The sequence below is a fragment of the Aplidium turbinatum genome, chromosome 4, assembly GCF_918807975.1.
Source record: "Aplidium turbinatum chromosome 4, kaAplTurb1.1, whole genome shotgun sequence".
In the NCBI taxonomy this organism is placed as follows: Eukaryota; Metazoa; Chordata; class Ascidiacea; order Aplousobranchia; family Polyclinidae; genus Aplidium; species Aplidium turbinatum.
In genome coordinates this window covers 33171365-33188247 of record NC_137475.1, presented here as the reverse complement: position 1 = coordinate 33188247, position 16883 = coordinate 33171365, and the positions used below count along the sequence as shown (strand labels likewise).

Below are 16883 nucleotides of genomic sequence, written 5' to 3'. Positions count from 1 at the left end.
TCTGTGGGGATTACAGTGATTGATAGAAGAGGTGTTGATGATGCAATGGCATCAACCTTTGACACAAAATCTGTCTTTCTTCAAAGATTTTTTTATTACTTATTGAGATTTTTATTAACTAATTGAACTTCCAACGACATATGAGTGAAATATTGTAAGTCAACTATTCAGGTCGAACTCTTTGTCTTTGGGATATGATCCTTTATATATATTTACACTGGGTCAATGTTTCAGAATTTATCATTGTCGTCTTTAGATGATGATTATTCAAAGAGTGTTCATCAATGATATATTTCATTATAACTTTCATCATCTGTCGTTTATTAGCATCACTATCGAAAACTACGGACCATCGATCTCAAACTTCCAACAACTCCAAAACGAATAACTCCCAAGGAGGAAGAGGCAACCCTTATGGCATCGGCTCTCATCAATACGTGCACAACACTCCTGCTGACTACAAGGTGCATTTTGTCGTTTCCAAACTCATGGCTGGGAAAACGTGGTTTATGTGGTTGATACAGCAATTAAGCTATTTTTTTTTCCACCATGAAGCATGCCACTAATTGTCTTTCAAGGACACAGCTCCGCGTGCTTTACGCGAGTGTGGAACCGGCGACTTCCTTAGCCTTTTGGAAGTGCCCCACCACTCGTCCACGAAAGGTGCTATAGAGATCAGCGAAACATCCTTTCATCAGAAGTGTCCTTTTAGAGTGACCTTGAAATAGCACAGGGCAATCAAATGTGCTTTTAAAGCTTATGTACGTCGGATATCGCCTTTTGGTAAAAAAAGGTTGAAGATTTTGTTTTGTCATAGTCGACATCAAATGTTGTAGGACTATCTTTTGACTGAGCTTGTGAAATCTGGATTACAAAACTGAATCAACCCTGTTTTTTGATACGTTTCACGTTCAATGTTGAATAAGTAACAACGCTTATTCCTGTTTCTAACGAATTCGAAAGAGGACTCAGCAAATTGCTGATAGCGCTTGCGAAACGTCTACTATCAAAATAAAGAACACACAGTAGTTTGATTTCCAACAATGGCCAGAAAGGCTATTGGCGTTTAAACCTTTTTCCACATTGAAATTTTTCCTTGAAATCATCACACTCAAAGCATAGTTGAAAAGTTGTGTCTTTGTATGCAAGCCACCTGCTTGCGATCATCACCGACTCTTTTATGATCCCAGATCGATCAAGATGAGTTCATGGAGTTTGCGGGAGTTGAAAACCATGATGATTTCTATTCTCTCGATCTTGATGAGCACGAACATCTTGGAGGAGCAAAATCTCACACAGGAGGAGATGGTGGTGGAGACTGGAAGAGCTGCATCACCGCAGCAGTGGTGTCATCTGGAGCGCTTGGAGCTGATTCCACTCCTCATGTCCAGGATCACCGAGGATACTACATCATGTACGATTGTGCAATATCCGATTTTCAAGCTCTGGATGATGAATTGGTTCTCATGGCGTCCCAGTTCATTGAAAGGGACACGGGTACACGATCTTTTTTATTCGTTATTTTTTAGTTTAAATGTTCAATAGACTTCATCGAATTTAAGTCGATGTTTGATGGCTGTGTCAATTTTGTTATTAGTTGTAGCTCGATTTTCGTGTTTTAAATACAAATAAGCTATTTCCATGCTTATGCTTTTATCTTCTTATCAACTCAAAACCTTTGTAAAGTTCCAATTTCCTGATGATCAAGTCGCTTGTGTTTTTCTATTCCATGTTCCATTCATATTTTACCTGTCACTTTTAACACAAATTGAGGACATCCTAAAACATATTCCCTTGTGGAAACTTGCTTCTTTGTGCCATTCTGGATTTTATTAACTTTTTTTTATCAAAATCTCAATTATCCTCATCAACCATCACAGCTACTCGAGCTGTGTTGAGGCGATCGCAGGCCGAGAAGACCCAGCAGAGGCTGGAGGTTCCTGGGGAAGTTGATATTTCGTCATACGGCCACAGAGATGTTGACAGATTTGCTGTGCTCCTCGACATGTGGACTTGCGAGCTTAACTTTCTAGTCAATAAAAGGAAGGTAAGGCGTGTGTTGTTTGACACATGAAGCATTCATCGGCTGGTATTTGAAGACCACTTTACTGAAGATACTTTACCTAACATACACAGTTACTTAATTCACCGCAATCGTTTTATGCCACCTTAAAGCAAATGTTGTTTTGAAACATGTTGTGCAGTTCACTAATGTTAGTTACATAACCCTCGCATCGCCATGCCGGACTACCACGAGAAAAAACAAAGAATTTTTCCCTTCTAGCCAAGGTCCTGAACTGTATGGACTTGTCATTAAAAAGCAGTGAAAAACTTATGGCAGGTTGTTGTTGTGGTTATGAGCATTTACATTTTTTTTTCGTTCAGCTTTTGGATTGTTACATTGAAGCTTACCACACCACGTTCGACCCCACTGAACGCCACAACATAGCCCAGGTACAGTTCTTCGAAAGTTTTAGCAAGAAGTCATTTTGTGCGCTCATTGGCATTGTTTACCTTTGTGTTGCATGCTGAATGTTAAATTTATAAAGAAGTTACCGCAAAGTCACAGCCAAATCGATCAGGATTCAACGTCCCTTTGAAAACTTTCTGACATAAAATTGCAGTAAGCTCATAAGCGTCGTGGCCTTAAGCCCATATTAACGAAGATTGGTCAATAGCATAGATGAGTTACACCTATGGAGGTGATCAATTTTATGAATTCTGGATGATAGACTGCATGACAAATGCATAGATTCTGGTCCAAGAATAATGATTGTACTGGTCTAGAACCCCTGGTATCCACTTGACGAAGGTTTATATGCTGGTGATTGTTGACAAACCAAGTTCTAAAATGACAAATTTCTTCTCTTTTTTCTTGCTCTCGTACGTGAAGATGATCACTGACGTCATACACCAGCGACCACGCTACGACTTTACACAGGAATACTTCATCCGTACTTACCGCGCTGAGTGCGCTTGTTTGAGGTTAAAAACCTCCTTACTTTCTCAGGTAGGTTATTATTACTATTTAAGCTCTTTCGTCAGATTAAAGTAATCATCTATGGAAGGTTGTCTTCGCAGAAATATCTGAGTTATTGTTAGTACTTTTGACCCACAAAAAAACAAGTGTGTTCATTTTTAAACCCGATCAAGAAAAATCTACACATAGCCTAGAATAATTGAGTGTAACTTTTTCATCAAAGAAAGCTTTAGCATTTGAACAAGCATTGTGTGAATGTGTTGTGAGACTGACTCCTGACTGTTCAGACTTACTCTTCTTCTCAATCTTGAAACCGCTATATTTTATACACTGCAGGCTTTCAATTGTTTTTTCTTTCGCTCAAATTTATACAGTAGAGTTGATGCGATCCATGTATGGTTTTCACTCACTTGCGTTGTTCGTTCAGATTTTGACCAATCACATGGACAACAACAAGCACTACCTGAACAGGGTTGCCAGACCGGTACACATTCCTGGTATGCCGATATCCAGCAGTGCAAGGCAGGAAATCTCCGTTAATTTGTCAAGGTGAATTTTCTGGCTATGTCGCCGACATTTTTGCATCCGTTTGATTTGTATGTTTGATTTAGAGGCACAGTCGTAGAACTACTTGCAGTTTCGTAGTCTGCGAAGTCGTTCGGTAAGAGAAGTGAAATTTTTCATCATGCTTTTTAAGTACCATGTGATGCCTGTTCTCCATAGTTTAAATGCAGTTTTTGTTTAGTTCTTGTGTAGGTTTCTTATGCTGATCACAGTCCTTTCTTTCAGGCCTTCCCTGCAGCATGTTGATATGCTAGAGTTTCACCCGTTGCTTGGAGTAGTAGCGAACAGAGTCATAGAAGCCTTGGGACTGGCGGTTCATGAACTGAAAAATGTAAAAATAATGTTACTGTTTATTTGAAGACGTTATGCAACAGCTAAATTACTTTATTGTATGTTAGTCTTATTATTACCAATAATGTGCCCATATCTACAATTAGTGTGCTTTTTACAATATGTATGTAAGAACAAAACCTATATCGTACCGTTTTCAAACTCTCTGATCCGAGCGGAATCGAACTCTCACCAGTAAGATGTAAGGTTGAAGATACTACACTTCCAGTCTGCCATTGGAAAGACAAGTCAAGATAGATGGCAGCTTCATATTTGCTATTCCTTAAAATAGACACAGCAAGATGACAAAACATCTCAAGATGGAGAACTGGCAACCCTTTTGCACCTCAAAGCGCATCTTCAATATTTTTACGGCTTTATTTATATTGTTTTTGCTATTTTGAATGTAATTTTGGTTTTAGTATTACATTTTATTTTCGCTATTTTTATTGCAAAGCACGTAAGATTCTCACTGCTCATTTTGGAAGATTTTCCTCATCACTCGATTACGTCTTCTTCCAGATACACCGTCCGTCCAGCACGAGCGAATGCATCGCCTTGGAGAAGCAGGTGCTGGAGCACGCGCAGCGTGAATGGGAAGGCTTGGCATCCATCGGCTCCTCCTTCGCACCACAAGCTCAAAAAGATGTCAGTTTTAGACTAATTTCCTAAAAATGGGTACCCGGACATTTTGCCGAAAGGACATTTTGCCGAAAGGACATTTTGCCGAAAAACATTTTGCCGAAAGACATTTTGCCGAAAGGACATTTTGCCGAAAGCCATTTTGCTAAATGGACATTTTTCCGAAACTCATTTTTGGGTTATATGTATCAATATTCTCCACAATGACTTTTAGTCTATCGTTCACAACCTTAGTCCTTTCGGCAATTTGTCCATCGGCAAAATGTCTTTCGGCAAAATGTCCTTTCGGCAAAATGTCTTTCGGCAAAATGTCTTTCGGCAAAATGTCTTTCGGCAAAATGTCCTTTCGGCAAAATGTCCGTGCACGTAAAAATGACTGACACTTTTAATTTTCATGGAAACCTTTTTAGCCCAAAAAGGAGACTTAAATTCAAATATCGTTTTGTCTCTTGTAGCCGAATCCGGTCTAATTTCAATTTTATCTAATTTTTCACCCTGTTGTAGCTTATGGTGCTCGCCGAAGTGTTAAGTGGAAAAAGTCACTTTCACTCTTGCCAAGTCACAGCCTTGCGCTGCGACTTTCAACAATGACAATTTTGACAACACTAACTTTCGTGTCAATATTCGATTCAGGTTTTTGCTGGAGATTTTGTCGAAGACGTGTATCTGATGAATGACGTCATAGAATCGATTTTAAATCCGATCAACGAGGCTGGAGAAGAGACTCAGCTCGACGAAGCTTCCAGCATTAAGTTGTGGAAATCGGCAGTGGAAGCCGTGTTGCTACGAAGCCGGCTTATAGAGGCCTCTTGGGAGACAGAGATCTTATCAAGGTACGAACGTAGCTTGCTGAATGCCTTGCCGAATGCGAAAATTGCTTAAAGATGCTTGGCTTCAAATCAGGCTGTTTTAGTTGAATTCAGGGAAGACAAACCATCGAAACAGCGGTATTAAGCATTTAGTGTACAGGATTTAAATTATTTTATTTAGTGTACAGGATTTAAAAAAAATCTTGATTTAACGAAGGAAACTAGCCACTCTTTTCACAGTATTTTCTTAGCAGCATTGCCTACTAAACATTTTAAATACCAACCGATTTGATGGAGGCACTCATTGTGTTTCAATTTATGACTTAGATTGTACAAGCAGTTGGCCACCGAGATGGGCTACGGGGAATTCCACATGTATCTGCGGGTTTTGCAGTTCGAATTTGCCGCCAAAAAAGAACGCGTCGATCCTCCTCCTTCAATGCTTGGTATCTTTGTTGTCGACGACAACAATGCTGACAGGTAAGTCCAAGTAATAACACTATTCTCTGTTTGTTAAGATAATCTTTGCAGCTGTGAAGAAATGCTAAATAACTACAATAGATGCATTCTTTTTATGTTTTGTAAATTTAGTAGAGTAAATCCACAACGCGTTCTTCTTATGAACTCTCTATTCTGAAAAAAAAAGTTTGTTTTATCACCAACAAAATAAAAGATGCAATAGATTGAGTTTCGCTTTTAGCAGCTTGGATCGTTGTTCACTTCACAAATGTTCTTACTTCTCTCGTCAGGTTTATACAATTTTCTTTTATATGCATTGATTTATTATATAACTAATCGTATAACACAGACTGCAAAATTGTTAATTTTTACATTGATTCAACGTCTGTAGACGTTGACATCAATTGACAAGTCCTGCTTACGTATGCATTGTAGATACGTGCCTCCCACACTGCAGTTGGCTGTTCAAGAATTAGATGAAAACCATTTGCCGAAGTTCAGCTTCAGCAGTCGTGAAGGAGTGGTTCAGGTGACTGGTGACTTGCCATCCACTTAACAAATACTGAATTAAAAATTCCACGTGTGAATTCTCTTTTCTGACAAATCGGCGTCATTTTTTCTGCATTTAAGACGTTGCTTTGGATCAGAAAGAAAATCGTATCATCATTATGTCCTTCCCTCGTATTGAGAGTTGGATACAATGCGCCATTGTTCTCGACCATGAGCTGTTCGTATTGCACTTTCGTAACTTAATTTCGTCTATTTAGTGATGTTTGTTGTCCAAATCATTCTTGATCTGCCTTTGTTTTTTTTACAGTTTTTCTTCCTTTCTATTAATGATATTTATAACGAGTTTTGTGCGTCCGAAATATTTCAATTTTCTTGGTTTGACTATTTATAAGAGAATTTTGCTTGAATTGAATTCGGATAATATTTCATCGTTAATGATCTGTTGTTTCCATAAATTTTTTAGCATTTGCCTATAAGTCCAGAGGTCGAAGGCATCGTTTCTTTATTTTTTGTGATACTGTCCAAGAAGTTCAAAATTGGGTAAAAGGTTTGACCAGATATAGCATTTTAATATCCTTTGAGGAATTGCTGAATTTAAACTTTGACTAATTAACACATTTTTCATTTTTTCAAATGTAGTTCTTGCAATTTCTGTTTACCTTAGAATTTCATAGTCACACCTCCCATTTTTAGTTATTAAAAGTCCAAGATAGAAAAAGATTTTCCTTTTTGTATATTTCATTGTAACTTATGATCTGTAGTACTGGAATGTCTGGTGGTTTTGAGATTATAATTGATGTGAATTTTAGCGTTAATTTTCATATTTAAATTTTCACCAATTGAGTTGACATCGTCCAATATTTCTTGAAGATCTTCTATGTATATTTTTATTTTATGTAGTATTTATATGTAGATTTCTATAATATATTTTTATGTGCAATATATTTCTCGTACAGCTTCTTAAGAGAGAAGGAAGTTTGGAGAATCTCAGACTTTCAGTGACGTGTCAAGTGACGCACAAGAACGTTCTCACTGTCGCTGTCACTCAATCGACAAACTGCGCTCTGTGGAGAGAAGTGAAAGTGCCTTCTGGCGACAATTTAAAGGTACGGAATTTTTGTACTCAACTCAAACCACAGCTAATTGTTTTTTTATTGTCAAACTGGTTAATCACTTCAGTGGCCGAGTGGTTATCGCTTTTGGCTCTAGTGCTGGTAGGTCTGGGTTTGATTCCTGGTTAGATCATACCAAAGACTTTAGAAACGTGCCCATTGTCTTTTTTCTTGCATAACTCATTATATACATTATTTCACGTTGTATTTACACCATGCTCTGGGATCTTGGTATGCACTTCATGATAAGATAGCAGAGTTGGTGTGTTTCATCATCCGCCTTCAGTTTCTAAGAGACATTAGCTTTTGGAAAGGGGGAAAATTTTACCCAAAAAAGTTTGGATTTAAAGACAAAATGCTAACAACCTTGAATATTTCGTGGGAAAGGCGTTTCATAGCTCGAAGCTGCATTTTTTGTCACGAACCTCTTTAAGAGCTTGTCGCCAGACTGAAGTATAGAGTCAGACAAAAAAAACTTCGGGTTATGAAAAACCTTTTCGCAATATTCAAGTTTCATACCACAAATTGACCGTTTCCTAACGTTGAATATTACCTCAAAAACACAGGAGGGAGGCGTGGACACGTCTGAATCACGCAGCAACATCAGCGTGGCGACGACTGTGACGCAGGGCACTGTCAGGTCGGGTATGACGTCACCAGGTGGCAGGCGAATACCTCGCGCGCAGACTTACAGCGGGAAATTGAAGTTTGGATTTGACAAGATCAAACGGTGATGGTTAGATTGCTAGCATTTGACGTTTAACTAACGTCTAAGCACGATCCGTTTTTATTGAAGCCTGCTTTTTTATCTTGGTCGACTTTCCATTAATACAATTTTGGTGAAGTGGTGATATTCTTGAACCAAAGGCAGCAGTACCACGCTAAGACTAACACAGAAAATAACCCAGCAACATTGTTCACATGACACCGATCTAAAATCTTGTTTTATTTTTTACATGTAAGGTCTGCACCGACTTTGGATTTTCAGTTTTTTTTTAAGTTCTTTCATCCCGTGATTAAAACCTAATACATTCACGCGAAAATGCCGACGAAACTGGCTTAATAATCAACTGTTGAACGTATGAAAGTTCCTTACGACACTGCTGGAAAAATGTACCTTCTGATTTTGTTTTTATTTCTTTGCATGGCCGCGAGTTCATGTTGATGAGCTACCAACCCAGCATGCTCTGCTGCTCGCTTATATCCAGCTTAAAAAATGTCAGTTTGCATTAATTCAACGTCTGCAGACTTAGAAAATAAACTACAATGTAAAAGTTATACGGAGTTTTCTAACCAGGCATTGGCCGAAATACGGAGCTTTTTTGAGATAAAAGTATTTATCATTGATTAATAGAAAACAAGCCAATAATGTTCAAGCTCCGAGAGGAAAATGTTCGTTGAAACATTTCTAGGGCCTGTGCACTGTGCAGTAGTTGTCCACTATCTTCTTATGTCGTGTGGCGTGAAGAAGTAACTTGATCCTGTACTAGTGTACTTGTTAAAATGATATTTTTAAGTTTGTTTTTTGAACTGCCTTCAGGTCTCCAGAGCCGTTTATCTCCGTGCAATTGGATAAGGTTGGACCACGTGACGTCGTGGTGAACGCTTACATACATAAAAAAGAAACACAGGGGATGAAATTGAGGAGCGAAACCGAAACAGAAAAATTGAAACGAAGCCTGGTGGCGGATTTTTGCAGAGAGTGAGCGGTTTCTCGTGTTTTGGCTTTTCTGTATATTTTTATTTTTGAAATTTTTTCACCGGCATGAAGTTATTTCTCACCAAACTTTAAAGTTTGTTTGGTGAAAAATTTACGGTTTTATTTACGGTTTTATTCTGTAATTTACGGTTTTATTCATATCACATCAGTTTATTATTTAAATTTTACGGACAAATACGAATGAGAAAAAAATTCCTCACCTAAATTTCACCACTTTCGTAAAGTTTTACTTCAAATTTTTGTAGTTTTTGCGGGTTTAGTTGTTGTTTTATTATCAAAATCATTTTCCAGGGTTGCTTTTCGAACGAGCCTCCACGCAATGCGGTCGCAGATCATCGCTTGCTACAGCAGCATTCTGGCAGCCCTGGAACCTTTCCCGAGCATGCGCGAACATAACTTTATGATCGGGAGGCCTTCGGAAAAGAAAAGAAAACTGGTAACTGACTTGTCTTGTTTCATATTCACAAACATACTTTTAGTCAACTTTCCTCATGTGTTTTTGTTGTTTCGACCGACTGTTGTTCATTGGAAAGAGGTTTCCGCTGCACTAGGCCTACAACACAAATGAGGGTAGACGGCCAGGTCTTTTCTTTCGATAGTGTTTCCTTCACCAAGTATGCCCGTTTGGTTTGTTACATTTTAATTAAAGGTTAGCAGTGTTTTCAACATCTAGCTTAACTGGGTATCGAACCAGGTTTGTATAGTTAAAAGCCAAGTGCTTTGCCCACTCTACCGTACCGCATAGCATATTAATATCATCTTATACATATTTACTGAAATTGGTTAATTGCGCTCGGAAATTTTGTCGGTCATTGAACGGTTGTCATCAAAATTACCTTGCAGTCTAATTTCAGTCACAAACTCGTTTTTTTTACATTGTATCAACGTCTGAATACGATTCGTGATCAGATGAGCAACGTTTACTTTTTCAGGACGATGTTGGCGGGATGATTCCCGATCCAAAGTCGTTTCAAAAGCGGCCGAGACGAGTTCTTTCCCCCGATGGCAAGTGCTTTATGAACCTCTGGTTTATTCCTCACTTCACTGAGGTTCTGGCAAGTCATCGCAACATGGATTACGAGGTATTACTCGGCTATGATAAGCCGGTGTTGTTGGTGTTTTTAGACTAGAAAAGTAATGTTTGATGCTTCGTTTTGGCAGGTGGTGACAACCACTGATGCAGATTTTATTTTCTTCATTCGTTGAAGTGAACTTGTTAACTCTTCAGTTTTGGAAATTACACCAACAATCACTTTACTCAAGAGGTGGTCTTCTGGTGCAGACCTAAACCAGTTTTCTTCGTTTGAAAATAATATTGTTTACTCATGCTGCAGCTTTAAATCAACGGAATATTCACACACGCCCTACCTTATTTCTTACATAAATTTTAAATCTACTTTTTTTTACAGAGCCAAGATTCCTTTTTGAGAAATTGGTTACGAATTGCTTCGTCTCTGCATGACATCATCTTGCACCTGTGCGCCAGGGCGCGACTCGGGAGCGCGCCTGAGCTGTACAAACTCGGCCAAATTGGGTACACCGCTGCCGCTGAATGGGGAGGCGGAGAAGGTAGGCTCACTTATCTTTTTTTAATTTAATTTTTGATCATTTTTATTATCAATGTCACCATTTGACGTTTTTTCAGGTGTATGGCATTTTGTTAACACAAATTACCAGTTTTACCTTATCAAAATTGTAATGTTTGCAAGATAAACTGTATATGAGGGCTGTTCGAAACGAACTTTTTCAAGTCGAAACGAAACGAAATCCTGAAAGCTTTTTGCTACGAAACGAAATCAAGATAAATGTTTTTTATGTCGAAACGAAATATTTTGAAACGAAATATTTTACAGCTAGCAGACCATTGCATTAGAAATCAGCAGAAAATTTTAAACATAATTCTACGAAACGAAATGCTTCACTCAGAAATCATTTCGAAACGAAATTAAGACATGCAATTTCGCTTCAAAACGAAATATTTTGAAATATTTTTGTTTTGAACAGCCCTACTGTCCTATCGTAGAGCATTAAGATAAGGTGAGCCCATACTTGGTCCAATCATCGTGGGTGAGAAGATAAGGTTCGGCATTATACTAAGCCTTCGGCACTAACGAGAGTAGGGTGGCCAGTTCCTTTCTCTCGGCCGAGTTTCCTTCAGCAACTATGCCCACTCAATTTATCACACCCTGGGTAGAGATGAGCGGTGTTTTCAACAACCAGCTTAAGCCGGGAGTCGAACCTGGATTGCATGTTTGGAAAGCGAGCGCCTTATCCGCTGCGTCATCCCACCGCCTCAGCGCAGTAAAAGGGTAAAGGGGGGTCCCATACTTGATTCAAGTGTCGGGTATGAGAAGATAAGGTTCTCATTGTACTAAGCCTTCGGCACTAAGGAGAGTAGGGTGGCCAGTTCTTTTCTCTCGGCCGCCTTTACTTCAGCAACTACGCCCACCCAATTTATTACACCTTGGGTAGAGGTGAGCGGTGTTTTCAACAACCAGCTGAAGCCGGGAGTCGAACCAGGTTTGCGTAATTGGAAAGCCAACGCCTTATCCGTTGCGCCATCCCACCGCCACATCAGCCATCCTCAGCGCAGTACTTAACCATAATTCTAAACTTTACATTAAAAAATGAAATTCCACAAACTTGAATACTTTAATGCAATTCTCGACACTTTGTCTCAATTTTCATTTAAAGGTATCGGAGCTCAGCTCAGTGAGATTCAAGAGCAAATAAACGCCCTAGACGTTGGACCATCGCCTTACACACAAGACCCTGCTAAAGTGGCCGAGTTTCTGGAGCTCAGGAAAGAGGTTTTTTTCGTGGAATTTGAGGCGGCTGTCCGATTTGCGATACGGTAAAATGGCTTTGATTTTGTCGAGTCAGTTTCACTGCGTGTATCGTGTCTTTAACGTCTAATGTATTAAGCTTTTAGCAGTGAAATGATTTTCTCCTAACTTTTGTCCATTTGGTCATCATAAAGTTGACAATTTATTCATCTTCAGCGAGGCGTTCATGGCGGTGAACAACGTGACAGCTTACCAAACCATCACAGACAACATGGAGTTTGGTCTAGCTCGTTTCAGCAACGCATTGGAACCAGCTTTGACCCGGCCTCAGATTCGTGTTCCTGAACCCCTTGTTCCCGGCGCTGGGGATGCTGTCCTTAGTTACCCCTGGCTCAGGTTGGTATATCCACGCGGTGCTATTCTAGCCAGAAAATTAGTCCCTTTTTTACATTGATGTTTGAAGACGTTGGATCAATATCAGAAAGGACTGGTTACCAGCTGAAATAAGAATTATGTTTCACAAATCCGTATATTACGGATAACATTTTATTTCTGAATTGGATAGAATTAATAGTTTGATTCTAGTGTAGAATCACGATGGTTAAAATACTAATAAGAATAATAACATTCATATACCGTCGCATCTATTGCACAATGCACATATTATGCTTTTCGGCTCCAAAACTGACGAAAATTAATTTAAGGATAATTTTTTTAGTTGGAATCTTTTGTGAAACAGAATGATTTCCAGCGAGTTTTTAGCTCACCAAAAGTATCTGTATCAGTTACATGCAATTTTTGTCGTAAGTTTTCATTTCGAGTAGTTATAAAAGCAAACTTGTTTAACCCTTTAATGCCCAGTGTAGCCAATTGGCACACCTTAATTGAGGGGCCCCTGTAACTTTTTTAAAAACAAATATGTTTTTTTGTCATGGTTTAATCCACCATTCTATCTCTTGTGAAGACAATAATAGCAAAGAAATTGATTGGAAACACTAATTACCCACAATTCCCTTCCGAAGAAAGCATGGTGATGAGGTGACCATTGAAAAGTTGAAATAGTCAGAAAATGAGGCAGCTTCAGAGCACTGCAGATTTGTTTATTTGAAGAAATGATTGCACTTTTGTGTGTTTTCACAAAGTCATATCAACAAATAACTAGCCTAAATACTTTAATTTTGAAGTTAATGTTTTTAATCTTAGTTATGTTACCCGAAATTTTGATGTAGCCAAATGGCTACATTGGGCGTAGAAAGAGTCCAAATTCCATGGAATAGAATAAATTTTTGATTTTTTTTTACTTTTTATGCAGATACGTTCTTTACTGTAACGCTGCCTGAATTATCTACAATTGATGAAAATAATGTAGATTTGGTGTTGAATGGGATATTGCGATAGTTGTGCCCGCTGGTGACATTTCAGAGTAAGAGAATGAGTCCGATGAAGATGCGGAATGCCTACTTCTTCATCAAGGTTATCTTCGGCGCCTTCTACTACAAGACAGCCACAAGTGGAAGTGGTTGAGGAAAGTGTGAAAGAGGTTCAACCGACAAAACGCTCAACCAGTAAAACCACAAAACGCCAGTGTACGTGGAAGAAGGAGGTATTTAAACCCAGTTTGGATGTTCAGTGGGAGGATCAAGGGTATACTCTATCTGAATATGAAACCCCTTTGGAGTATTTTTTAGAGTTTTTTGATGACGAGCTGTTTGGAAATATTGTCCGTGAATCAAAACTCTACGCTCATCAAAAAGACGGACATGTCTTGATTACATCTATTGCTGAAATGAAAAAGCTTATAGGAGTGCTCCTCCTACACATCAGTATTGTAAAGATGCCTTCGAGAAGGATGTAATGGGAAAGACGAACGAGATACTCTCTAATAGCTGACTGAATGCCACGCAACAGATTTGAAACGCTGTTGCATGCACTTCAATGATAACACAGATATGAAGAAAAGAGAGGAGGAAAGGCTATGACAATCGAAGTGAATCCCTTGATAGAGCATCTGTAATCGAAATGTCAGCAAATTCCTCCAGAGGAATATAATGTAAATTGCAAATAGCCTGCCAAAGAATCTTAAAGCCATTTTAGTTTTCTGGTTACTCTTTGTAAAATGCATATAACATTTCTTCTTCGGTTTTTGACCTTCAGCGATCGAATTTACAAGATAATTTGTATCTAAGAATTTTCATATTTGCGCACTCTGTATGCCCAATGTAGCCATTTGGCAACATTTTTTAATTTTTTTTTTAAAACACAAAAAATAAAATTTTTGATAAAAATGGATTTATTGGGTCACAAATGTCACTAAAAAACAAAAAAAAAAATTTTTTGTTTGTAGAAAGTAGTCCGGGCATTAAAGGGTTAATTTAAGTAAAAAAATATAATGAAAGAGTGGAAAAGTTTGAATGTAGTTTTTGTGTTTAGTTTTTTAGCCTCTCACGGGCGCCACCCCACGGCTTACTCTGAACAGTGGCGCGACCCAGAGTCGTGCATGCAACTGTGTCTAGCTGGGCTGAAAGATCTAGAGAGGCAACTGGCAAATGGAGAACTTCTCGGCGTGTCCTTGCTACTTCAAGAAGTCTTGAACAACGGGACCATCGCTTATCAGGCTTTAGACGGTAAGTGGGATGTTGCACTTTGATGTACTTTTACGTCTACTTGATGAAAAGTTTTGAAATTGAATGATGATACACTTTTATAATTCAGGAAATTCTGAGGAACTGCCGAGCGGGTTTTTGAATCTTCACCAAGTTGGAAAGAATGCTCCCCAAACCGTCCAAGAAACTCCCAACGACGTTAGTGGGATACGCAACGAAAACTGTTTAAAGTTGTGCATGAATCTGTTGCTACTAGTCTAATCCAGACAGCAAAATTCGTCTTTTTTACATTGATTCAACGTTTGCAGAGTAAAAAAATGTAAACAAATATGTGCTCAGGAACATCGCTTGATAAACATCAAAAGGAAATCGGACTTTGATGGGCTTCCAAATGCAGCAAGAAAAGAACTGAAAAGAAGAAAGGAGCCGAAAGTGGATCCCAAACTGCCCTTAGACAGATGTGCATACCCGATAGATGCCCACAGGTGGCTTGCTTGCTTTTTTCTCTATTTTCGTTTATTTATTTTTTCTATTCCCTTTTTTCTTCTGCTCTTTTTCTCTTGTTCTCTCTAAAATACAATTTGGTCAAAGTTTTTAGCTCGATTGACGGTTGCTGGGCATCGACTTTGAACGTGAGATTTGATGGGTGAGGGTTTAAAACTCGCCCGAATCGAGTTCTTTTGTCAACTCTCACAGTCAGACGAAAGCCTTTGAAATGAGCCAACATAGTTGTTTATATTTAATTTTTGCATTGACACAATGTATAGCTACGTTGATTTGATATTCGTGACTTCAGTAGCAAACGTCAAAAGCTGGTAAAATAAGAGAAAAAGTTTCTTAACATCGATGAACATCTTTCATGCGACTGTGTTTTACTTTCAGATTAATGCGAACCTTCTTAAGACTATGGAAGCAGCTTGAGCGCTTCAAGTCAAACTGGGTAAAGGAAAGATTGCACGTGAAAAACATCGACACTCCAAAGCTTGTCAGGTTGGTGAAAATAAACGAACCGGTGGCGAGGTTAACCTTTTTTAATCGATTAAATTATTATCTTTGTGAAGAAGCACTTTTCTTTACGAACAAGCTTTTGCTAACGGCCAATTGCTCATTTACTTCAGTTTTAAATACACGCTTGTTGTCCTCATAGCCTTCATATTCGATGAGGTGTTTGACAACTAAATGCCGAGATGGCAGCTTTCGCCAGCGCTCTCGTTGCTCTGCAACCTTCCACATGAAGCTAGGTTGCATATAGACTATGTCTTTTGAAAATTGGGCTAGCTGCGCTGTCCTTTATTTGTCACGGCTCGCTTTTTGGCCAAATCGCGTGGTCCCATACTTGATTGAAGTGTCAGGTATGAGAAGACAAGGTTCTCATTGTACTAAGCCTTCGGCACTAAGGAGAGTAGGGTGGCCAGTTCCTTTCTCTCGGCCGCCTTTACTTCAGCAACAACGCCCACCCAATTTATTACCACCCTGGGTAGAGGTGAGCGGTGTTTTTCAACAACTAGCTGAAGCCGGGAGTCGAACCAGGTTTGCATAATTGGAAAGCCAACATCTTATCCGTTGCGCCATTTCACCGATGATACTGTTCTTTAAAAAAATGATTCATGAAGTTTTGTTTGTCAAATCGTTTCTATTTTCCAGGGAAGGGAACCACGCATTCCGTGCTGAGATCATGGTGTCAGTCTACTCCACCATGGCGAGACAGATGGGAAACGGGGATGCTTATGGAGAAATTGCAACTGATGATCTGCCTCTTCCTCCTCCTCCAGATGCTCCGGAACTCTCTGTCCGAGCCAGATTGGTGGGTAGAACTAATTGATATGAATTCTTTCGCATGCAGGTTGCTCAAATATGGGTCGTAACAACACTTGACGTCGGTGTGGCACATCTTTTAAACGTAGAAAAATGTATGCACGCTCACAAAATTTATCGACATAGGCCTACCTACAAGCAATTGCGGATATGTAACTATAGCTTCAAATCCGTTAAAGCTACGGAAACCAAACGATTTAAATAAAGTAGAGCGTAGTAGAGTTGAAGTTGTGTAGTGGTTGTTAGACTAATTTTTACGTTTCCTTTTATCCTTTATTTTTACTGAACCAAGCTTAAGCTCTTTGAAACTTGGTTAATGCATTGTGGGAATCTTCATTTTTAGACTGAGAAATCCTCTTCGGAAGGTTAATCCCGGAAGTTTCGCATGTTTGTAGAGACTTTGAACTACTGGCACAGGCCCGGTCGCCAACATTGACAAAGTGAACTTTCTTTTTGTTAGTATCCTGTTGCCTGCGAATTACTGTAAGTGCCGCTCAATGGGAAGCAGATATCGCCCTTAACGACACCATGCGCATAATCACTGGATGCCTGC

General features: G+C 39.1%; 1 protein-coding gene across 1 annotated transcript in view; it reads left to right on the top strand.

Annotated features, from left to right (window-relative positions):
* LOC145769322 (uncharacterized) overlaps positions 1–16883 on the top strand; it is a 38580-nt gene that overhangs the window by 10245 nt on the left and 11452 nt on the right. Inside the window, exons 14-37 of the mRNA XM_082580917.1 lie at positions 328–464; positions 1191–1497; positions 1881–2047; positions 2386–2454; positions 2894–3010; positions 3408–3529; positions 3770–3875; positions 4397–4522; positions 5150–5349; positions 5653–5805; positions 6220–6313; positions 7251–7400; positions 7973–8136; positions 8947–9108; positions 9418–9562; positions 10059–10208; positions 10536–10695; positions 11821–11980; positions 12129–12308; positions 14343–14536; positions 14625–14713; positions 14855–15000; positions 15398–15505; positions 16160–16319. Of these exons, the coding sequence (XP_082437043.1) occupies positions 328–464; positions 1191–1497; positions 1881–2047; positions 2386–2454; positions 2894–3010; positions 3408–3529; positions 3770–3875; positions 4397–4522; positions 5150–5349; positions 5653–5805; positions 6220–6313; positions 7251–7400; positions 7973–8136; positions 8947–9108; positions 9418–9562; positions 10059–10208; positions 10536–10695; positions 11821–11980; positions 12129–12308; positions 14343–14536; positions 14625–14713; positions 14855–15000; positions 15398–15505; positions 16160–16319 (3566 nt within the window). The remainder of the gene's footprint in view (positions 1–327; positions 465–1190; positions 1498–1880; positions 2048–2385; positions 2455–2893; positions 3011–3407; positions 3530–3769; positions 3876–4396; positions 4523–5149; positions 5350–5652; positions 5806–6219; positions 6314–7250; positions 7401–7972; positions 8137–8946; positions 9109–9417; positions 9563–10058; positions 10209–10535; positions 10696–11820; positions 11981–12128; positions 12309–14342; positions 14537–14624; positions 14714–14854; positions 15001–15397; positions 15506–16159; positions 16320–16883) is intronic.